Source organism: Amphiura filiformis, chromosome 11, assembly GCF_039555335.1.
Source record: "Amphiura filiformis chromosome 11, Afil_fr2py, whole genome shotgun sequence".
Taxonomy (NCBI): Eukaryota; Metazoa; Echinodermata; class Ophiuroidea; order Amphilepidida; family Amphiuridae; genus Amphiura; species Amphiura filiformis.
The window spans coordinates 1,789,383-1,815,141 of NC_092638.1; the positions used below are offsets into that span (position 1 = coordinate 1,789,383).

Consider the following 25,759-nt stretch of genomic DNA (forward strand, 5'->3'; position numbering starts at 1 on the left):
ATGAATTCTGTGAGTCTAGCGAACGGCTAGAAAAAAAATTGAGTCATCAGAGCGGCAATCAATGAATTCAGGGGTCTAGGGAACGGCCAGTGGCTCTGAAAAAGGGGGTCGTCGCCGCGGCACATACCCGTATAGCTGGCAAATGTGAGTGCCCCCCCCGGGGCGCGTCCTTGCGTCAAATACCCGTGAAAGAAGGCGCGGACCCGCAACATTCATACGGTACGGGTCCGCGTGACCCGTAAAAATTGAACCAAGCAAAGAGCAGAAACTCCTAGTTTTGTTGTTCCACTGGAAAATCTGGTTCACATAATAGGTCCAGCTCCCTGAGTACACTTTCATTTTAGATTCCCATCAAGTTTTCAATACGGGTTTTCAATTTTCTACAATCTAAATACCGTGATCGCTGTAGCTAATTCTCTGTCTTGAAATTTCAAAGGCATGGGTCCGGGGTCGGACCCTTGAAAATTGGTGAGGACCCTTGATATTTCAAAGGCAAGGGTCCAGAGGACCCTTGAATTTGTCTTCTTATTTCGAGGCCTGGTTGTCCTACCTTGTCCGCTTTCAAGGCTGCAGTTAAACCCCTCCAATAGTTGTCTTTTTTATCTTGTTTTTGCTTCTCAGTTAATTTTTGTTCGCTTTGTATGTCAGGCTTCCCTTTGATGTAGTGCTCTTTGAGCACTATTGGGTATTGCCTGTGCTTTTTGCCAAATGTAATAAATAAATAAATAAATAAATTTTTGGCAAACATTTTTCGCAAAATATTTTTTCAACCCCAAAATAAAATTCTGTATAGAATGTTTTGTATCAAGTTTGCACAAATGTTTTTGGAATGTTATTAACGTTTTTAGACCCTTTATATAACCCGACATTTACCGTTTTTTGTAAAACATTTTGTGTGTGCTGGCCAGTAGATTATCAGAAAATGTTTTTTAATGTTATGAAAAACTCTTAATATACCCTTTATATAACCCGACATTTAAACGTTTTCTGACAACCTTTTTCGAATGATGTCGAAAACGTTTTGTGTTTGCTGGGTAGTTTACGATATCTGACAGACAAACTAGTCATGCAGGCTTGACTAGCTTTAGGTTAGCCAAGCCTGCTTGACTAGCCTTAGGTTAGTCAAGCCGCTTGACAAGCTCTAGGGTAGTCGAGCCGACGGCTTTCGTAACTTTCATTTCGCAGTTGCGCAACCGCTTTGAATTGCTTCGAACTGCTTCCGTGGTCTAGTGGTGAGGATAGACGGTTTATAATCTCCAGTTCCGGGTTCAATTCCCGAAGAAGGTAAGTGGTCATAAATCTGCCGTCATCATGATTACCAGGTAAGAGGATAATATATATATATATATCAATTTCATAACGCAAAGCTATGATAATGGGTTTGGGAATGTTTTCTGTATTCCTTCATGTGGGCAATGTGGCTTGGGGATGATTTGGAGTGACCTCCACGTGGCATGGGTCTGGTTTTTGTTCCTGGCTGGTGGGTGGGGGAGACATGTGTGGTGGCTGGTGGGTGCATCCTTGTGATGTGGATGTACACACAATGTGTTTAAACAGTGCAATAGTATATCTTTTATGTAATTGCCCCAATGGGTTGGAGGAGTCACACCTTTTGGTGACAGTGTCTTGATGCTTCTGACTCTTCCTGGCTAGCCCATTGGGTCTATTTTTACTTTTGTTTCCTTTTGCATGTATTGCGTAATTTTACTTCGCTTTTTGATGTATTTTTAGCCGAATTTGTAAAATAAAATAAAAAAATAAATAAATCCCGCCAGGCAAGATAAACTGCCACATTTGTTTCTTTTTCAATTTTTTACCAGTAACGTGATTTGTAGCACACTCGTCATGCAAGCTAGTCCAGCAGCTGCCTGACTAGCTTAGAACTGCTTGACTCACGTTAGGTTATATTATGTTAGTCAAGCCTGCACGACTAGCTTAGTGTTGCATGCCTAATGTTACGTTAGTCAAAATTGGCACCATTCTGACTAACGTAAAGTTAGTCGTTTACTAATCATGCATGAATGACTAACTGTTGACGTTAGTCAAGCAAGTTAGTCCTGCTTGCATGACTAGGCAAAACTAGTCATACATGTTAGTCATGCCTGCTTGACTAACATTAAGTTAGTCAAAATGGGCACCATCTGGACTAACGTAAAGTTAGTCATACTGCCCAATTTATGTTTTCAGTGTATTGTGCCATGTGTGGTTCTATCGAAATATGATAAAATAGCACATATACTACTGTGTAAATAAATGCTAATAAACGTTCTTTGGTATTTTTATACAGTGTTCAATGGGCATTTGCTATTTTATCAAATTTCAGGAAAACCGGGTATGGTACATAAATTTGGAATCCTTCCATCGAGAGAAAGAATTTGACATGTATTTTGACCCGATTGGTGGAAAGGTCGTTGAAATTTAACTTGTGTCGACCATATCTCTAAACAGGGGCGTAGCCAGCATTTTTGGTAAGGGGGCAAAATAAACCTTTATTGGGACGATGTGCGCGCATAAAATCATGTATTTTACAGTATTTTTGCCCATGATTGGGATAAAAAAGGTTTTATTGTGACAATGTGCGGGCGCAGCGCGCAATACCTTTTTTGTATTTTACACTATTTTGGCACATGATTGGGGTGATTTTTGGTGGAAAAGGGGCTCCTTGCCCCTTTTATTTTCCTTTGCCCTCCTCCAGATTTTCTCTTTCATTTTTAACGCTACTGTCTCTAAATGAGTCTAAAACATCGGAACCATTTGGGCACATTTATATTCTAGTTGGCGTTTACTAACATAACATGTTCAGCTGACTCCATACAAGTTATAATCAATATAGTGGAGTACAGATCTGAGCCTGACTAAGTTGTCTGAGGAATTAAGTCTGTTAATCTTGATGAAATCGTGTGTGTGGGGTAGGATACTCCCAGCAAACACAAAAACGTTTTAAAAACGTTTTAAATAAGTTATACTTTGGCTTTTGGTTTTGGTAAAAACGTTTTAATAACATTAAAATGTCGGGTTATATAAAGGTCATAATAACGTTTTAAAACATTTTGCATGAAAACACACTACAACAACATTTTTAAAATGTTTTCAAAAAATGTTATTTTAAACCATTTTTGCAAACATTGTTGCCAAATATTTTGTAAATACTTAAGGTTGGTCTGAACCCTGGAATTATGGAAACTTTCGGGCCTCATAACTTCTAAATTGTTGGTCTAAAGTATATAAAAGTATACATATTTAGAATGGCAAAGACTTGATAAGTTCATCTGTGAGGTCAAATTTGGGCCAAAATGGCACTTTTGGCCCAAAACCCCCAAAATTTTCTTTTTTGTGCACCATAACAAAAAACTTCTTGGGCCAAAAATTTTTTTTTATTAATTTTTAAAAACTAGATCAAAATATCTAGGACCTATTTTTTCATTTTTTTGAATTTCGACTAACTTTGAGAAATTTGCGCCAAAAATGGTCAAAAAATGTTGATTTTTCATTTAATCATAAAAAGCCCGATTATGGCACAAATTTCAAATATTTTTGGTGAAATTGGTCAAAATTCAAAAAAATGAAAAAACGGGTCCTAGATATTTTGATCTAGTTTTTAAAAATTAATGAAAATTAAATTTTGGCCCAAGAATTTTTTTGTTACGGTGCACAAAAAGAAGTGGGCCAAAACCGTTATTTTGGGGATTTTGGGCCAAAAGTGCCATTTTGGCCCAAATTTGACCTCACAGATGAACTTATCCAGTCTTTGCCATTCTAAATATGTATACTTTTATATACTTTAGACAAACAATTTAGAAGTTATGAGGCCCGAAAGTTTCCATAATTCCAGGGTTCAGACCAACCTTAAATAACATTATGTTAAAATATTTGAACCCAGCAAACACAGAAATGTTCTTAAAATGTTTTTTCAAAACCTTTTAATAACATTTAAATGTCGGGTTATATAAAGGTCATGAAAACGTTTTTAAAACGTTATTGCAAATATTTTGGGCAAACATTTTTCGCAAAATATTTTTGCAACCCCAAAATAACATTCTGTTTAGAATGTTTTGTATCAAGTTTTCAAGAATGTTTTTGGAATGTTATTAAAACGTTTTTATACCCTTTATATAACCCGACATTTAAACGTTTTCTGTAAAACATTTTTGTTTGCTAAGCAGTAGATTATCAAAAAATGTTTTGTAAGGTTATAAAAACGTTTTATAATCTTAATATACCCTTTATATATTTATATAACCCGACATTTAAACGTTTTCTGGCAACCTTTTATAACCTTTTGCGAATGATGTCGAAAACGTTTTGTGTTTGCTGGGGTACGACTATCAAAATACATATTCTCCTTCACTTTTAGCAAGTGTAGGCTTATTTCCAAAAGCGTAACTCGTCTTAGGCCTTATCCCTTGATTCACTAAAGGAGGTATATACAAAAGTGATTTCTGTTGCATTACAAATGCTGTAATACGCGTCCAAACAAATAGATCAAAGTACTCACTTGCGCCAATGTTAGCAAAATAATCTACTATATACCTTGGGACTACCCCGGGGGAACTACCTTACCAGGAGGTCGTAGAATACAATCAAGCTCCCATGGTAGGGGGCACGGGTTGATATTTATTTTTGCACTTCAAGTCTTCGGATTATAAGCTTATCTAACCGAAGGGGGAAGGGAGGGGGTACATATATATAACCGGCAGCATAATAATAGGCCTACTCATGGAAGTTACAACAATTGGTTAGGTTAATTTTTAACTTTTACAAGTGATCCACCGCGATCCACCCAATGACGCATGCGCGCTTACCCGTATCATGTAGCTTCGCCTATAACACAAATTGTCGTTGATGGCACTTTTTGAATTACGTCAAAACTATGATGAAATTTAGCCATATAAATAAAACGTGTTCCTCAGCTATAGGACCTAAGCCACTCTGGATCTCAGCTATAGGACACAGGATTGAGTAGCACAAATAACTTATGATCTCGCCATACGCTGTATTCCAGCTAATACGTATATAAAATAATCACTTCACAATAGCCCATTGCTGGGACTCACGACAGGTGCGACAAATACAACTAGACGATACAGGAAAACCGTGAAAAGTAACTGCACATCAAAGTAAGTTTGTCATGTCACATCCAAAAAAGTCTCCACATGATTTTATGGTCATTAGTGCGCATTTAATTAAAATTAATAAAATCTAAATGAATTACGTGGATGTTATAATGTGCTACAACATAATACCGTATACCGCACTATTTATTCAAAAAGAAATCAGAACGGCCGAGAAATTATAATATCAGTATGGATAATTAACCGATTAATGGCAAACGCAGAGAGCCACAGACTTCAGGTGACTATGTTAGGTATATGCAATCATACCATGAACAAGGATGAGGGGGCTTACAGACTGGATACTGTTTATGACCAACTCATTACTAACCGGTCACAAGGAAGTTTGTTGACGTTATCAAAACTAGACAAAACCAGTTTTCAGAGCTAAAAACATCTAAAACACAAGATCAGAGCGAAAACAGATGTAAATGTTTAGAGAGAGTATCAGTGTCTTAAATCTAAATGAATAATGCACTTACAATTTCACAAACATCTTTGCAACTTTTAAAATTACATATCAAACCTAAGTCAATCAGTAAAATGTCTCCATAATTCAGATTTGTTTTATAGTATATTTTTTATTACTTTATTTAAGTATTGTCAGAGTTTTTACCCACGTCAAGTGGGGATTTTCATTCCCGGATTTGTTTAAGTGGTCGGTCACAGTATTGTTGTGGGGCCTAAGACATCAGACATATCGAATTGCATTTTGAATACGAATACTGTTCTTCTGATATTACATAATTTTGATTTTTTGATGAAATTGGCAATTATAATACAATTTTTATGGCAAATTATTATGTAAATCTAATGATTTAATTTACTTTAAGTATATGTAGCTGGGAGGAAAAGCCGACAATCATTTGAAAATTTAGTGGGTTTTAGTGGGTTATATTCGCTTTAAAGACAGTGAGAATTACTTATTAAGGGAGTACGCTATAGATATAGAGCTGTATATATGCAGTGTTAACTATATAGTAGTTTAAAAACTACTATATAGGTCTACAGCTCTATGACTATAAATCATTACCATAATTATTATCAGCCTGAGTTCGACAAAACGTTTCCAAGAAATCGGCTACAGAACTTCTGTCAGAAGCTCACAAATAGCGCAAATTTAAAATTTTTGTAAATTTGTAATTTATAATGTGTCATAATTGTATGGACTGCATTCTGCTTGTACATGATCGTAGATTTACCTATATAAGAACTCACAAATAGCGCAAAGCGCCAGCGCATATTTTATTCTTCGTAATTATTAATGTGAGCCAATCCATGTCAACTCCAGGGATGTGCACCTTAGCACCTCTTCAATTTTTTTTCTTTTTCTGTGTGGTGGTAGACATTGTTGAGAAAGTAAAATGCTGAAAATTTGAGCTTCATACTCTATTTCGTTTTCCCGTGGCAGGAATTCGAAATTGGGGGGGTCAGCGTTAAAAATGTTCCGTAACACAAAAGACGATGTTTGGAAGTCCATAAATATATAAAAGGGACCCCTACAACTTTGAAAAATATGTACCTTGGGGTACCTTTTTGTGTAGAATTCAAATCTAGCATCAGAAGACGTGTAACTCTCTCTTACTTTAGAAGATATAGGGCCCTCAAAATGCAACTTCGTCCCTCCAGGACCAACTTCGGGGGTCAGAACTCCAAAAGTAAACATAATTTTACCGTCCATTTTTTTGCCAGTCAAAGCCCTTTGGTGGCACATTACTTTTATGCAATATTGATCCTATTAGTATATTTTTAGTCGAGATATTACCCATACAAAACCCCAATTGTACATTTTATGTACATTTTGACCCCGTCAGACATTTTACCCCACCATCAACATCAGGTATGTTGAAAATATGTCCTTGGACAACATTTATGAGAGATATTGGCTTGGGGTCTTGACGGCTTTGCTTTAAAAACATCAGTTAGGTTTTACTCCATACATACAAGTCATTCCATGCCACATAAAAAAAAATGAGTGGTCATTCCCTCTGATTTTGCTGAAAATTTTCTAGCATACCTCTATGGGCATAATGAACACATGGAAAAAATGAATGCTCAACTCTAAGCGGTTTTGGAGATATGGCTTGTCAAAATTTGACCCAGACCCCCACATTTTGCTCTCTCGTGTCGCGTCGATGAAATTGTCAGCATTTTACTTCCTCAACAATATCTACCACCACACAGAAAAAGAAAAAAATGAAGAGGTGCTGCGGTGCACATCCCTGGAGTTGACATGGATTGGCTCATGTTTAATATAATGTGTAATGCACCCTGCTTGTACAGTATTGTAGATTTAACGTTGTAAACTATATGGACACTCAACTTATGTTTGGCATGGGATGTGCGGCTGGTATGCTAAAAAACACCCGACATTAAACCAAATTTGACGAAAAACAGATTATACCATGTTTTGTAAAATTTCACAAATTTTGCTTCAAAAGTTTGCACTCTTTAGGAAAAATTTGAAAACAAACACCCTTTCTTACACATGTATGATGTTTATGACTGATAGCCATCACAAAAAGAGAACCAAAGCTTTAGTGTGTTAATAGTCCTCAACTAACCGAGCGGTGGGCTAGTTAGTTCGTTTTTTTTAATTTCCATGACCACTTTCACAAGCGAACAGCACATGGTCGCAAATATAATTGCGTATTTGCATTTTGCATTTTGAGAAGCGCCGTTATAGTTATTGACAGAAAATCGACTTTACTCAATTGCCGACGCGATGTATAGGTTGTAAGGGTTATCTGATTTTAGTGATCATAATCTGATAATAAAACGATATGATGCGAAATAAATTATGAATATTGCACGTAAGTCAAGTTGATAACTATCAATAATCAGCATTTATCATATTTGTCTTGTCTGGTAAGTGGCATTCACCTCGGCTGTGTTGACGTAGCTCTATTAATATAGTAATGGATATCTTTCATTTAGTGATTATTGATTAAAATTATGTTGAGGCTAGTTGGAGTGGAGCATGACAAATAAAGCTGACACACAAGAGGAATTGCTTGGTTTCTATAAAGGAGATCCCACGGCTTGATATTAGGAGTGTCATTATCGCCCTTTGTGCATGACTTTTTTCTCTGGAGAGGCAGAACGCCAAAAATGTTAGTTTTCATATATTACTGGGCTTGGCTTAAAAGCCACAAGACCTATAAAAATATTGTATGCAATTATTGGCTTCCTAGACTAATTTCCTATCAGATATAGCAATAGAATCAAAATCAGAATTCAAAAGACGGATATAGAGATATTAAATGTTCATGAAAATATAAGATATATACTGTAAATGTAACAGGTATAGAACATTTGACATATTATGGATATGAAAAATTAAATATCAGTATGTTTAAAGAACGTTTTATAAAAGCAGGATGAAATTAACTATAGCAATATTGATGACATCAATATCACTAATGCTCATAATGAATATAAACTTATCACTATCATTAAGGGATCGGGAATGAGCGTTTTGAGCGTTTCGACAGTATTTTTTGTGGGACATGAGAGCACATCAGACATATCAAATTGCATTCTGAATACGAAGAATGTCCTTCTGATATCAAATATTTTTCATTTTTTGAAATTCACGATATAATACAAATTTTATGACAAATTATTAAAATTTGATATTTCTCACATTTTTGATATATAACAGTCCTCGAAGTAAAATTTTATAAATCTAATGATATATTCTTAAAGTGTATGTAGCTGGGAGGAAAATCCGACGATCAATTGAAAATTTTAACGTTTCATATTAAAGATATGGATTTTTTCCCTAAAAGACCTCATTTATTTTGGTGTTTTACGGAAAAAATCCATATCTTCAATACGAAAGGTCAAAATTTTAAATTGATCGTTGGCTTTTCATTCCACCTACATACACTTTCAGTATAAATCATCAGATTTATAAAGTTTACTTCGAGTACTGTTAAATATCAAAAATATCTATTTTTAATCATTTGCCATAAAATGTGTATTACATTGCAAATTTCAAAAAATCAAAATTATTTGATATCAGAAGGACATTCTTCGTATTCAGAATGCAATTCGATATGTCTGATGTGCTCTAATGTCCCACAATAAATACTGTCGAAACGTTCATACCCCACCCCTTAATCAACGGTTTCATTAATAATTTAATAACACAAAAAAACCAATAATAAGAGCTTCATTTTATTTTCAGTTAAATGGTTAAAACTGGAAAAATATGGCTCCTGCCGTCCCATTAGCCTTAAACTATTACTCATGCGTGCTACCGTTGGGCATATCAAGTATGAATAAAATAACCATCCTCGATATTTTAACAATATCGTGTTTGTAACCAAAAAATAGCCGCATTAGTTATAATAATTGTTTCTATGTTTTTGTCTTGAAATTTGATTTCAGATACACTCTTAATACATCAATCATGGCAACATCGGCAGAGGGTTTTGCATTTATCAGACCAGATGATATTACAGTTGGGAAGTTTCTTGCTGGTGGAGGATTTGGTGGCGTATCACTTGCGACTCATAAAAGCTGGGGAGAGGTTGCTATCAAACAATTCAATGGAATCACGTAAGATTTATTAGATATATGTCCTGACAAAAATTACGTTTACTACCATATTATGTTGAACCCTTATCTTACTGCTGTATATTTGGGTAGGGGACAGGTGGTGTACGACGTGCATTCTCTAAATTCAGTAAATTTCCATCGTCAACCGTGTAATTGAATGGGATTATTTTGAAATTTTAAAACGCTTGAAATATCACAAAAAAATAGGCCTATGTTGATAAATAATATAAATACAAGCTAAAACCGTTGGGGTTTGATAATGAACCCCACAAAACTAACCGAGTATATTGGAAAATGCCATACGGCCGGGCGGTTTCACAAGTTGCCGGCTCGATCATGTCATCCGCCGCCTGGGTAGGGGAGGTATAGCCTGTGTATGGATGTTTATTCCTATTATTCGGTACCAATTATTAGCTAATTGGTCTATAAGTTGTAAAAAAACACACAAAAAAAACAAAAAAACAAACAAAACAAAGAGATTTTGGCCGGATATTTTCTTTCTTTCTTTCTTTCTTTCTTTCTTTCTTTCTTTCTTTCTTTCTTTCTTTCTTTCTTTCTTTCTTTCTTTCTTTCTTTTTTCTTTCTTCTTTCTTTCTTTTTTCTTTCTTTCTTTCTTTCTTTCTTTCATTCTTTCTTTCTTTCTTTCCTTTCTTTCTTTCTTTCTTTCTTTCTTTCTTTCTTTCTTTCTTTCTTTCTTCCTTTCCTTCTTTCTTTCTTTCTTTCTTTTTTTTTTCTTTTTTTCTTTTTTCTTTCTTTCTTTCTTTCTTTCTTTCTTTCTTTCTTTCTTTCTTTCTTTCTTTTTTTCTTTTTCTTTCTTTCTTTCTTTCTTTCTTTTTTTCTTTCTTTCTTTCTTTCTTTCTTTCTTTCTTTCTTTCTTTCTTTCTTCTGCTTTTCTTCCTTTATTTTAATCAGCAACCTCTAAAATATGGATTGAATTTATTTCATACAGCTTGGATGATGAGATCCTGAAAGAAGCCAAGAAGATGTGGCGTGGTATCACGTGTCCTTATCTAGTACGCGTTATGGGAGTCATCGAAGATCCTGGCAAACCTCTTAGTATCGTCATGGAAGTCCTTGAGTATGGAGACTTAAGAAAATTCAACCAGAAGTTTATGATGGGAGGTAACTGCTGGGCTAGGAAGATTAAGATGATCCAAGAGATTGCGTTGGCGATGAATTTCCTCCACACGCAAACTCCTCCGGTGATTCATCGAGATTTGAAACTTGAAAATGTGATGGTTGGTAATGGATTTTGTGTTAAGGTATGTATATGTCCACGCATATTTTACTTACCCGTTGTCTGACTAAGAAAGAGACAGAACGAAGCAATGTATACGAATCTAATGGTTGAATATAGAAGCAAATCGAGAGCAAAAGGAAATGTTGACAATTGGATAATTCCAAAAACTGCTTTTATGTTGCCCATTAAATAAAAAAATAATTAAAAAAAAATTAACTCGCATAATACATGGCAAGAAAATGCATTTGAATCATTGAATAAACTGGTTTTTTTTTCATGGAAAAAAAGTTGATGTCCTTTCCCAAAAAGAAGAAGAAAAAAAGCACATATCTTTATGTATGTATATTTCATTAGGTTGGAGATCTGGGATTGGCACTGAGTACTAAAACAGTTCAGTACATGCAAAGCGTCCGTGTTGCCGGAACGTTTTCACACATCCCACCAGAAGGATACAGCAGTGAGAAGACCAAACCGGACAAATTCTGGGACATATGGACGTAAGAACTTCTATTCCTTTAAGGGGGAGGGTGAATATGTTTGGATCGATTTAAATACGCTTTTCAAACGCGAGCCGCTATATATACCATTATCATGATTATTAGAGCACATGTTTAGATTTGAAAACGGGCTTTTCAAAATATGGTTGCCATCATAACGGAGCAAGCCTCTCATTGGCTAAACACAAAACACAACACAAATTGGCACATAAGATGAAGAAGGGTTTGTTTTCAGAAAAACTGTTACGTTTTTAAATTATGCTGTAAAATACCGTCATCCTTGCTGATTGAATGCAACTAATCCTTAAATCAGGCTTCACGGTTTGTATGTCGTGTTACAATGTGCCCCCCCCCCCTGAATATGATGTCCAGTTTCGTTTCAGTTTACGTCAATAGCCTGCCGGCCCCGTATGCTCACAAGCTTGATTTATGCAGTAGTCAAGACTTATGATTTTTACTTGTCTGCACTGTTTCATTCCAGATATGCAATCACTCTATTTGAATTCGTGAGCGGTAAAGATGCTTGGTTGGGACGTAAGTAAATAGCCTTGTCCTTTTTTATTTTTTATTTATTTACTTATTTATTAATAATAATTAATTTATAAATAATGTCAGATGTCAAAGGATCTCCACGCGGCGAATAATAATTCTCTCATGTCGGGGATTGCCACTCAGTGTATGGATGCCCGAACAGTGTGAGGTAGCTTGTGGTGGTCCTTCGCCGTTTGAGAATTCCCACTGGGTAAAGCGATCATCCGAACGATTTGAAGCTCCCCATACACTGCGTGACGTTCTTCCACAGTTTGAGGATTCTCACACAATCAGAGGATTCCAACACACTACGATCCTCCGAACGCTCAGGGAATTCCCATACGCTCCACCGTCGGAGGATTCACACATACGGCGAGGCGATCCTCCTCCCTGGTATGGGGGATCAAGTATTATAACATGCGCGACCAGAGATTTTCAAAACATACCCTTTATAACAGGATTTGCCCTTTTGAGCAAAAACATCCTTAAATAGGAATTCAGCGTTTTTTGGTGCACTAAAATAACCCATAAATGTATCAACTAGATAGAAATCATGCGTTTTTGACCCTCACTACGAGACGATCTGCCACTATCGGATGATTAATTTCCCTCCACGCACACACCCCCACACAATCCGATCGGAAGCAAAGGTTGTTTCTACACACTTGCTTTAAATATACCTTGCAAATACTGCAAATAGTGGAATGTTATATTGAGTTTATTTTTCGGACTATAAGCTTCTAAAAGAACCTGTCGAGTTCCTCTTATGTATCAAATTGGTAAAGGAAAAGGATCAAACTTTAACAAATGACCATATGATGATCAATCCTCTGTTTTTTGTTGTCTTAGATGCCGAGCCAACTTTAGTTGCTGTCTGGTTGTTAACTGGAAAGCGCCCAGACATGAACCAAATTCCTAGTGATGTTCCAAAAGAGATTGTAGCCTTGATTGAGAGATGCTGGGATGCAAAGCCTTCAGACAGACCACAGTTTCAAGGTGCGACTAATACAAAACATATACCCCTATGGCTACTACCTACTGCATCGTCTCTATAATAATCTATGAATGGTAGAGTGCCTTAAGCGATTCGTCCAGCGCGGTAGTGACCAAGGCAAAAATCGCTCTGCATTGTGTAAATATTGATATCGACGCCCTCTGTAGTTAATTTAACATAAAAGACACGGTGCAGATGTGGACAGTTTATCGTTGTCTGCTATTCGTCTGTATTTGGTAATTCCGATGACACGATTGAAATCAAGGTGTGAATTACAACGACGCCCTCTGTCATTGATTTAACACAAAAGGCGCGGTGCGGATGTGGACAGTTTATCGTTGTTTGCTATTCGTCTGTATTTGGTAATTCCGATGACACGATTGAAATCAAGGTGTGAACTACAACGACGCCCTCTGTAGTTGATTTAACACAAAAGGCGCGGTGCGGATGTGGACAGTTTATCGTTGTCTGCTATTCGTCTGTATTTGGTAATTCCGATGACACGATTGAAATCAATGCGTGAATGTCAACGCCCTCTGTAGTTAATTTAACACAAAAGGCACGGTGCAGATGCGGACGGCTTATCGTTGTCTGCTATTCGTCTGTATTTGGTAATTCCGATGACACGATTGAAATCAAGGTGTGAATTACAACGACGCCCTCTGTACTTAATTTAAGACAAAAGGCGCGGTGCGGACGCGGACGGCTTATCGTTGTCTGCTATTCATCTGTATTTGGTAATTCCGATGACACGATTGAAATCAAGGTGTGAATTACATAGACGCCCTCTGTAGTTAATTTAACACAAAAGGCACGGTCACGTGGATGCGAACGGTTTATCGTTGTCTACTATTCGTCTGTATGTGGTAATTGCGATGACACGATTGAAATCAAGGTGTGAATTACAATGTCGCGCTCTTTAGTTAATTTAACACAAAAGGCGCGTTGCGAATGCGAACGGTTTATCGTTGCATGCTATTCGTCTGTATTTGGTAATTCCGATGACACGATTGAAATCAAAGTATGAATTGCATCGACGCCCTCTGTAGTTAATTTAACACAAAAGGCGCGTTGCGAATGCGAGCGGTTTATCGTTGCATGCTATTCGTCTGTATTTGGTAATTCCGATGACACGATTGAAATCAAGGTGTGAATTACAACGACGCCCTCTGTAGTTGATTTAACACAAAAGGCGCGGTGCGAATGCGAACGGTTTATCGCTGTCTGTTATTTGTCTGTATTTGGTAATTCCGATGACACATCAAGGTATATGTTGCTGTGATGTGTAGCTATAGTCCTCCGCAAAAAGAGTACGTGACTTTCCTATAATAATCCAGGCCCCATAAATTCACCTGTATTCAGTATTTTAATTTAACCATGTATAAAACGAATGTCTCAAGCATAAACCTGATCAATGAAGTATTTCGCTATTCAAACCTTTAATAGAAATTCAGGAGTCCGTTACCCATCTTTACCAGAGCCAATTCAAGTCTACAATACGGAGAGCTGATAGGGTCTTAATGGAAATAGTTGAGACGGTGAGTTATTTCATTAATATACAAAGAAAACAATAACATCTACTTACAGCGTGTTTGGAAATTAACATTAATCATATTAATTCTTACCCTAAAACAAAAATAAGCAACAAAAAACTCACATAATGAGCATAGGACATTATGTTTCTATAAATGTAGTGCGAATCATCCGAATAGGTCCGAATAGGAGCAGAAGGCGGCTGAGTACTTGGGTTTTAGTTGATTCATGGCCCGGTTCCCACACTCCGTGCATCCACGGCTATTCATGCTTGTCGGTGAACTTTAAAAACACCCCCTTTTGCCTCTCATTTTCAGGGGAAAAACACCCTTTTTGAGCGATTCTGCGATTTATTTGGCCTTTGACAATACCGCTATTTTTGTTAAAACGCGAACGATATTTCTAATATTTTTGTCTGCAAGTGCTATAATCCGGTTGCGATAAAATACAGGAGTTGGGCCGATGAAGCCGATGGAAGGGTGACTGAACATCGCTTTTTATCGGCAGACACACATTCCGTTATTGCAAATAGCAATAGTAAATTGGTTTCTCAGCATAATTGCATCATCTTGGGTCAGCGTCTTGGGTCCGGGCACGCAGGCGAGTTATTAGGCGAGATTTGCACTGATTGGTCCGAATCGAGCCCCAAATGGATTTTTGGTGTAATTGGCTGTCAATCAACCACTTTGCTTCAGTGGAATCTGGAGATATAAATGCACACAAGACACGCGAGTACGCGATGCGGCTCATGAGAGGCCGATTGGTGCCTTCGTGGCGGGTCTAGTCCTAGTTCTAGTCCTATTGTACAGTTTGCGCTTGCAGTTGGAAACACAATTTATATGAGAATTAATAACCAATTAGGATGCAGATTTGACAGGTCCTATTACACTAACCACTGACCAAAGCCACTGGTTTAATTCTCAGAAATCGTATCTAAAGAGACAATTTCTTTGTATGACTTGTTGGTTCAGGTTTACTTTCCGGGGTCACAATCAGTCTGGCGGGAAACAAGACTGACCAATGAAGATTTTCAAAGGAAACACTTTCTTTCCCTTTTTCATTATGTCTGTTCATCAGGAGAAAATCAATCCTTTTTTTTACACGCTCTCATCTTCCATATCTTCATTGTAACAGCAGATTTTCTTTTAGAAATTATAATCATGCTCTCTAATATGATATACTAGCAGGTAACAGAAGCACCAGAAGCCAAGAAAGTGCAGAAGATACAGGATAGTGGCAAGGGTGAAAGCGTGGGAAGCGACTTCTGGAGGACATCTGGTGAAGTGTCTGTCAGAGCGAAAGTTGCTGCTTTGAATCTATCCAGTCATTCGGAGACTAAGAAACCGTCAAGGGATAGTGGTAAGTGACGTATTATATATCAAATACAAACAATGCTCAGTGCCGACCCCGTTATATCATAACACCATTGAGAATTCCACTGTCTTAGGTAGTTGTTTTTACATCAACCCTGCTACATGAAAATTGGTTGTCTCCGTCCCGCTACACACAAAGATCATTATTAACAAACAAACAAAACAAAACGGTTCACTTGTCGAGCTATTAAAACGAGGAACAAAATCTTAATCAACAAAAGTGAATTTAAAAATAATTTGGACAATTGTACTAATGCACTATATTCATGTAATTCTCCCCCTATTCTTGGGAATGTTGTTTTTGAGACTAATAATTACATTTAAGTAAAATACTAAGGTACCATCTTTTATTCTATGAAATCGAGCATCCGCGCGTATCCGCGGCTTGCTTTTTCGCATAAAAAATTAAACAAGCATATATTATGAAAAAAATAACCGCATAAACAAGGACAAAGCTACAAGGATAAAATACATCAAATAATAATAAAAAAATATAGTTATTGATATGCATCTTTGAATACATGGATTTTGCAAATCTTTTGAACATATCAGTTGCAGAGTTATGGTCTGAAATGTCACTCCAAAAGGAAAGCATGAAACAAGTCACACAACAAAGTCTAGGTTTGATGTCATATCTTCACAAAAATGTATCAAATGAATTCCGGTCTGTTACTAAATTTAGTTCAACTATGTGGTAATCACATAAATGTATCCTGAGAGGAGCTATGCGCTACGTATTACGAAATCATGAAAGCAAAATATTTTGACCGTACTAATTAAGGGGTACTACACCCATTGATTTTTTTTTGCATTTTTTTGTATTTTGTGAAGAAATTACAAAAAAAAATTGGACAAAGTGGTATGCAAAATGAAGGGGCAGATCTTCTCGTTTTATTGGTGGCATCGGTATCAATGTAGATTAAATGCTTTTAAAAATAGAAGCCAAAAGGAGGTACATCACTGATGATTTAAATTCACTTCATTTTGGAAAGCTTACTATCAACGGATTTCGTTAAAATTTTGGATATGTGTTGCTAACACATTAGGGAAATAAAGTTGATATGTAAAATGGGAATAAGTGGTTCCTGATTTCTTTTATGACTTCATGAACTTGGTGCTCCACAACTATCAAAAAGGAACTGGTTAAAATGCTTCTATTTTCAATGTTGAGCTATATTTTGTATTTTTAACTTGCGATATTATTTCACTGAAACTTAATTAAGCCATAGGTAACAGGTTACCACCACCATACTACAGCAATGTTGAAAAAATTTTATTTCTTGTCACCTAGACCGCCATATTGGGTAGTTTTCCGTAAGCTTAAGTTTTGTGATTTTGGTAACTATTTTATATTTATTTGTGAAATCCATCTCAACTAGGCATTCTACATTGTACTCACCATTTACATCCCAAGGTATATTAGTATATCCACCTTGCACTTCTCGATATATATCCAGTTAAAGACAGAATATCAAAATTATGCCTCATTATGATATCACAGACTCTCACGTGTGTATTCAAAATTGATGCTTAAATTTGACCTGAACCAATTGACCTATAACCTGACATACGATGACCTAATAGCCTTTTCTTCTCCTAACAACACATTATAGTATTAAATTGACTAATGACTGTGCATCCATTGTATAAGTGTTTATTTAATTTATTCAGTGTTATATTTTGCATGCACCACTTTGATTTTCTATATGTATTCTATTCATATACCCTACTTGAACGTGTTGAAAAGAATAAATTATGGTTTGTTATGAAGCACAGATCTGAGTTACTAGGATACAGTAAACAAAAAATATATAGGGCTAAAATGACTTACTAAAATGATTTAAAAACACTTTGTATGTAGATATCGTTATGAATTCGGCAGAGTGACGAATCGAGAATTTTGAGCAAATTGAGTTTTTGTATGCTTATGATTATGTTTCAGGTTATCTTTTATTTCCAACAAAAATTAATGGTAAATCTTACTCACCGACGTAGTTATTGAAATTTCGATTTGGACGAATCGCGCTGAAGTGCGATAAAAGAATTCGACAGAGAGACGAATCGTATACTTAGCTGTACAAATCATGTTGATCTATAGTATTGTATAGCGGGAAACCCCGAATTTTCTATATTGCATGTCCTATACTAATATATTTGATACCAACGTATAGCTGTAGGTATCTTCTGTCCAGTTATACCAAAATAAGTACAAACATTCCCCATATGATATTGCTGTGGTTTAATAATGTGAGTGCGCGCCCGTGAAATTGGAAAATCCCGGAAAATAATACACAAAATATAGGCCAGTATTGTTAATTTTGCTTTAAAATCTTCGAATTTTTGCTAAATATTACAGGGATGACTATTTATAACTTAATAGCAAGTTAAGTCTACATAGCCTTAGGACAACCAGTAATTTCTACACAAAACCCCCCAAATCAAGAATGCGTGCTATGGTTTACACGTAGTTGAATGCGTATTCGACCTCTCTCTGCGCAGTGGTAGAGACATTTTGGATACAGCATAAAGCCGAATAGCTATTAAAACGCGTTTTGAGGGATATATCGATTATTTCAGAACATGCAAGTATTGCTAATAATTCGTGTACATTCACTTCTATAATATATATTTCAAATGAGTGCTCACGAATGTTCTAAATTTTTAGAAGGACCAATGGAATGGTAACAAGATTTTCAGACGCCGTTTACTCAGAACAGCAATTTTGCGTATTCGGCACTCTGCCGTGTTCATAACGATATATTTGATAAGTTCAGGACATGAGGTGATGAACATATATGTGTACTTGATAAATTTGTAAGAAAAAAAGAAGAGGGGTACTGATGAAAATCAGGGTATTATTCCCCCTTAATATGTGGGTATCCTTTTCTTGATCAGATTTTCTAAAGACCAATACTACTATTAGCCCAACCAAACCAAGGCTACCCAAATCAGACGCCGCTCTCATGGGTCGCACTGAGGTGAGTATCTCATTATATTCTTTTATACAACCTGCATTTATAGCATGTTGTATTAAATCTCCAAAATGGCAAGGCAGTGATTCTAAAATCTAAATGGTAATAAAATTGTTGGATTTATAAACATGTTAAAATCCTCGATTGTCATCATTATGTGTATAGGGGCCTATCCGTAAATCAGCTTTGCAGATATCCATTACTTTACTGAAGCCGTCAATTATTTCAAGTTCCAAAGAGCTTTATTGGTCTTTGATGGCAATTTGGCTTCGCTAAATCCAATCAGGCCAGAATTAGCGGTGGCAGGCTACACAATCGTCCTCGCTTTAACTTTTTCCGCTTCGCTAAGTCCGCCCTGATTGGAGTTAGCCAAGCCGAAACGCCATTTACGGCTGGAATGGGCCAATTATATAAGAAAAGATTAGATTTAATATAGTTAGAGTTTAGATTTCAGTTGTTGTTTGAAAAATTGCAGCCTGGTGAAATGGAAAACAAATCAATAGTGTGCAATTTTAACTCCATCTGATGTCTATGAAAAGCTTTGACCACAAGTATTGCACGAAAATCTTAAACAGATGACTCTTCACCGTGGTCTCGGGGCCCTTGAACCATAGGGGCAATGGACTTCGTCCACCCTGTCCACCCGCTTGCTGCGCCCTTGTGGATAGGGGTACAGGGCGATAGTCCGACACGCCGCTAGTCCAACACTCCGCTAGTCCGACACGCCGCTAGTCCGAATCTGAAATGCACTGCACCAGTCCGACACGCCGCTAGTCCGAATCTTAAATATACTCTGCCAGTCAGACACGAGGCTAGTTCGAAAATCGAAAATGAAAACCACTGGGCTAGTCCGAAATTAAAAACCACTGCGCTAGTCCGAATCTGGAAAACACTCCGTCAGTTTTTGGACTAGCGCAGTGTCGGACTGAAGAAGTGTTTACCAAATTCGGACTAGCGCAGTGTATTTCGGATTCGGACTAGCGGCGTGTCGGACTATATAAAAACTGTGTTTTCAGATTCGGACTAGCGGCGTGTCGCACTGTTGCAGTGGTTTTCATTTTCGGACTAGCGCGTGCTTTTTTCGGACTAGCGCCGTGCTTTTCATTTTCGGACTGACGCACCTCTAAGTATAGGGAATTTGTTTTGTCGGACTAGCGGCGTGTCGTACTAGCGGCTTGTCGGACTGAGTGGTGCACCCGGTGGATAGGGACGTTTGCTTGTTTTGTTTATCCATTATCTGGTTAATCGCTTTTGATCATATCACGAATATTTATTTATAATAATAATGTGATATTCGAATTTCTCAAAGCATTGCTAGATATTACAGAATTAAAGAGCGGCACTCGACGCACGATGTGCCAATGCGATATAATGCGATCATTGGAAAACACTGTAAATAGCTCTGTAAAACATTATCGACTCGATGTAAAGAAAATGCTTCTTTAAAATTACATGGCGCTGTTTACTCCTGGAACTCAGCAACTGTTTCTTAAAATAGTGCACATCTTTAACCTTACCTTTTCAATGTTTACTAAACAATCCTGTATACTCGTATTTCTTTGTAACTGGTCCTATAGGTTCATTTGGATATTTAAGATATTTAAGATGTAAATGAGAGAAAGTAAACATGTTTTAGACCTGCATTTACTATAAAACATAATATACAACTAGTATCGTACATTTTTCCGCCAATCATACATGTTTATTTGAATAATTACAGGAAGCCATGGCGTCAAAGGATAGTGGCATCGGTAAGTGTGAACATTCTAAATGATAATTATACGCCGTATTTGGTAATTGCCCCAGCACGTCAAGATCGATTATCACACTCATGTTACAAGAGGAGAAGAAACTGGAACGGATCGATTCTCGAGTCAGACGGTCCTTCTTAGAGCCCTTGGTACTTAGTAGGGTTTAGGGGGTAGAGCCCCTGAAAGTTCCTGTGTTTTAAGCACTTCTTACGCTTTCCATTACATTCACTCGCATTATTTCCCTTGAACTTTTTACTTCATTTATTCCTCTTCCAGCTTCATTTCCCTTATGGTTTTTAATAGTTATGTTCCTTTCTTTCAGTGTCTTGTGTCTTCTCTCATTTTCCCTCCATTTTCTCCATTTAGTCTTATCGAGTTCCCCGGGTCCTCTCTTTCTTTTCCCTTTCTATACATTCATCTTTCAATTCCTTGCCTGGTCTTTTCATTTCATAGTTTCACATTCTACAATTTCTTCCCTTTTCTTTCAATCATTTCCCCTTCCAATACTTGCACTTGAATTGCTCACCTGCATGCTAAATGTTGTTTTGTCTTCTTCCATTTATTTTGTTCCCCGTCCCTTTTTAGGGCTCCGTTTTGTTTTTATTCAGTTCCCTTTCTTTGTATTCGTCCTCGTTTATTTTCTCTTTTTTGGCTTTCTTTCCCTTTTGGTAAGGTTTTTCTCTTTCTCTCTTTCTATTCTCTTCTTCAGATTTCCCTTCCTTTCCTTTCCCCTTTCCTCAGCTCTCTTCAACCCCCTTCCCCCATCTCTAGCTACGCTGCTGCCATCCCAACTCATAATGATTATAAACATGTTTAGGCCTATACAATGAGTCTTAACAATAATGTAGAACCCAACAATGTTTTACGTTATCGGCAAAATTATTTATTTTAAAATTTCTTATTGGGCGCGTCATTAACGTCAAAAAACAAGCGCAAGTTACACAATACGCAAAGTGCATTTGTACGTATAGTTGCGTACTTGCGTGCAATTCGCTATGCAAGACCAAGCACACCGAGTGATCCGATTTCGCAAAGAACCAACATATGATTATTCACACTAAAACGTTGACCGGGCAGCGTTCACACTCATGAGTTGCTATCCCCGGTCTTGTTCTACACAACCGAGGGGTCGGTGGTTTTCCTATTCTTCTTTCAATCGGTCTTCCTTCTTTCCTTGTCCTTCGCCATAAAGCAGAGGATCTGTTAGGGTTAATACAAGCTGAATAAGCATGATAAGGTGTATTTTGATGTTATTGCTAAGAACGAAAAACTCTGATAGTTATCTGTGGTCACGTGGTCCACTCATATCAATTCATAATCCGTCATAAAACTCAAGAAGTATGCCTACCCTCGGTCACGCGTCGAACGAGTACCAAATCGAAGCGACATTTGCTTCCCTGTATTGTGCCTTGTGGGTGTTCGGTTGGGCGGGTGCTTGGACAGGCTAGGACGGACTACATTAGGGTTCCATTTCAATAAGCTCACTAGCAGGCCTTCTCAACTGGCGGCGCGCGCGCCACATGTGGCGCTTGGAGTTAGTCGAAGTGGCGCACGAAGTTGCGCATTTTTAACAAAAGAGGGGTAAAAATACCACATCTGAGCCTTTCGAAAGCCCTAAAATCTCAAAGCTTCCGGGGGCGGCGCCCCCTGGACCCCCGGCTGGGGCTTTTACACTGGACACCTCAGGGGGCCATAAGGCATGCCACTGGACCCCCCCGCTATGCGTTCAGGCGCGCACGTGCTCCTTCGCAAAATCCACCCTTAACATGATGGCACTTCATGATCACTAAAATTTCCCAGTTGGCACTTCAAATAAACTAGTTGAGAAGGCCTGCCTAATGTATACGAGCTGGATAGCATGTAGGTCTAGTTGATGTTATTGCAAAGTATGAAAAACTCCTGGTAATTCTCTGTAGTCATGTGAAAATTTATGGTCCAACCAAATCAGGGTATAGTCCATCATGTAGTACTCTCTTCGGCAGCACGTTCAACAGAGTATATGACCGGACTACATCAGGGTACCATTTCACTTAGTCCACTAGTGTATACGAGTTGAATAGCGTGTAGGCCTGCATGAAGAACTGTTGATAATTCTCTGTAGAGAAATATTCCAAATACATCAGGGTAGTCCGGCAGCTGGCCAACCGAGTAGGCCTACTGAAACAAATTTTGCTTCATCGTCATTATGCTCTGTTCAGGATACGCGGATTTCTGGGCTGAAGGGGTGCAATTGACGGACTACATAAGATTTCCATTTCTCTGAGCTCACAAGCCAATCTACTCGCAACATTTAAGCAATGATAGAGATAAATGCCATTGGATCAATCAGGTTTTTCCTGTTTAATCACTCTGATAATTCTATTTTTTATCGACCTAACCATATGAGGGTTTAAGTTTATTCAAACAATTAATATCATGCAGATGTAGGCCTTTGACTGACGCTCGTTTTGTGAATAAGCGCAAATGTCAGGGACAATGTTTATAGGGTAAAATACATTTGTGTGATTTAGCGAACTCATTTATTCCGCTGCCATTGAGATACCTTAGAAGCAGAATCTTAATTCTTCTGACGTATTTTATTTTGTATGTTATTTTTATTGCACTCGCTGTAGTTTTAATGAAATGACGGGCACAAAAGCCTATAATGCATTATATGTTATATTATCATTTCGCTTCAACAAAGGCGTAATACATAGCGCATACCTCCTCTCAGCATGCATGCATTTAGTGTAGGTTTAGGCCTAAAATAGGCTATGATTCGAAATGAACATAGCAATATTCAAAGAGTATGTCTGGATTGTGTTTGTGTCCACAATTCTGATGTTGCTGATTTTATATTTTGATTTTATGTTCTGTTAATAGTTGCCATGCGCTACAAAGTTTTTCTTTCTTTCTTTCTTTCTTTCTTTCTTTCTTTCTTTCTTTCTTTCTTTCTTTCTTTCTTTCTTTCTTTCTTTCTTTCTTTCTTTCTTTCTTTCTTTCTTTCTTTCTTTCTTTCTTTCTTTCTTTCTTTCTTTCTTTCTTTCTTTCTTTCTTTCTTTCTTTCTAAAACGTTGTACTAAACAGTGAATATTATTGATGTTTACTATATAACTACATTATTATATTTATGTTCAAATAGATCTTGTTTCATTATCACATACAAATCCATTACCTTGTCCCCCTGGCATGTTACTGGTTATAACAAAGATAACGGGAGTAAAATGATGCATCCAAGAACAGCGCGTTGGCCTACGCTCTAGCAGGCCTGCTCTCTACTTAAAAAGTTTAAAAAGTGGTCTAGCCCCCTCAAGTTTGCTAATGTTTACATTTGGATACTTCAACAACTAACAGCGAGGTTGCGTCATTGAAGTTAAAATATCTCGGTTATTAATTCATGATTAGCTCATATTGTATTAACTAATGTTAAAAACGGTTAACCAGCTGTATCTAAAAATAATATATAAGGAGACTTTTTGTTCATAATAATAAATAGCGGGAGTTTGTTACTCCTACACAGAAAGACGCAACCAAGATCAGTAACAAAAAAAAGAAGAAAAAAAAAGAGCCAAAAACAAAAAACAAAACAAAAACAAACAACAAACAACAACAGCAAACAAAAATGAATGACATCATGATTTGTGTATGCGTCATAATACAATAGAAAAATAATAAAGAAATAATTAATATTAAATTCAATTCTAATTATTAGTCACATGTAGGGTTTATGTATATCTGTAGCATCACAAAATAAATGAAATAAATAAAATATATAAAAAATTAAAAAAAAAAAAATCATAAAATAAACAAAATAAATAAATAAGAACAAAAAGTAAGTAAACAAATAAAATAAGTAAATTAAAATAATCAATATTCAACTAATGTCCATCATTGCTATGACCCATATAACATACACTAATGACTATAACATGACTGTGTTTTATTTCTATGTATCACCAATAGGATCTCAACATTCAAAAGAATGGAAACTGATGCAGACGTTTGGACAAGAAGGGGACAAGGACGGAGAATTCAGACGGGCATTGGGTATTGCTGTGTGTAAGAATGGTGATATCGTTGTAACAAACGTTAATTTGGCAATGCAAACAAGTCAAGCATACATGTTTAACAGTAACGGCACATATAAGTTTACATTCCAATCCCATCCAACCAATCCAGAAGGCAAACTCCTATACCCCAAACGTGTCGCAGTCACACCAGGTGGAGATATTGTTATCTCCGACCAATCAAACCTAGTAAAACTCTTTTCTGTCAGTGGAGATTATTTAAAAAGTCTCTCCACTGTTACAGCAGAGTGCAATAATAGTACTAAGTATGATACATGTGGTGTAGCAATATTTCCATCTGGTGTGGTATACGTAGGTGATTTGGACAGACAGGTAATTACAGTACATGATATGGACAGACAGCAACCTATAAAGAAGCTGTCTGTCGATATCAAACCATGGTATATATCATCAGACCCAGATAATAATATATGGGTGTCTGATTGGCAGACAAGGCAAGTGATAAGATACAGTGATAGCGGTGTTGAGTTATGTCGTATCAAGTCATTTATTGTTGATAACGAAGCAGGTCAACCCAGGGGTGCCGTATATGGCAAAGGGTCAGTTTATATTGCAGTGATAGAGGCAAATGAGAAGACTGGTGGCGCCTTCGCTAATACTGGTCACATACACCAATACACTATGAATGGACAATTCCAAAGGTGCATAATTAAAGGGATGTATGCACCATGTGGTATTGCCATGTCAAATGGAAAAATTTATGTAGCGAATCGTAAATCTGTGTTGGTGTATGAGCAACAATAAATGGCCTGATTGCCTCATAAGGTGCTTAATTCTCATTTATGTCCAACAATCAGCATGTATACATGATCACTGTGATGATTTGCATAATGTCTTATGTATACTCATCATCATTGCAGACCTGCCTTATTTTGCACACATCCTGATTTCAGGAAAATTGTGTAAATTATCTCAATGTGAGTGTTATGTGAAATACATGCTTAAGGGGTTGTGCAATAAATACTAGTATGAGCCGGGGGGGGGGAGGTAAATTCTAAACGGCACAAAAAACTTCCTTGTTATCACCTTGAAATAATGACAATTTTATGTATTTCATGAATTATTTTGGTCATTTACAATTTTTTTGTATCAAAAAACGATATAGGCCTATTTACATTTCATAT

General features: G+C 36.9%; 1 protein-coding gene across 1 annotated transcript; it reads left to right on the top strand.

Annotated features, from left to right (window-relative positions):
• Positions 1-1,311: 1,311 nt before the first annotated feature.
• On the top strand, positions 1,312-25,759 carry LOC140164200 (uncharacterized). Its single transcript, XM_072187443.1, has 11 exons — positions 1,312-1,322; positions 9,507-9,677; positions 10,627-10,939; positions 11,272-11,414; positions 11,896-11,948; positions 12,795-12,941; positions 14,386-14,477; positions 15,660-15,831; positions 18,741-18,823; positions 20,538-20,568; positions 24,511-25,759. Exons 1-11 carry the CDS (start codon positions 1,312-1,314, stop codon positions 25,377-25,379), a joined length of 2,085 nt encoding a protein of 694 aa, XP_072043544.1. The 3' UTR covers positions 25,380-25,759.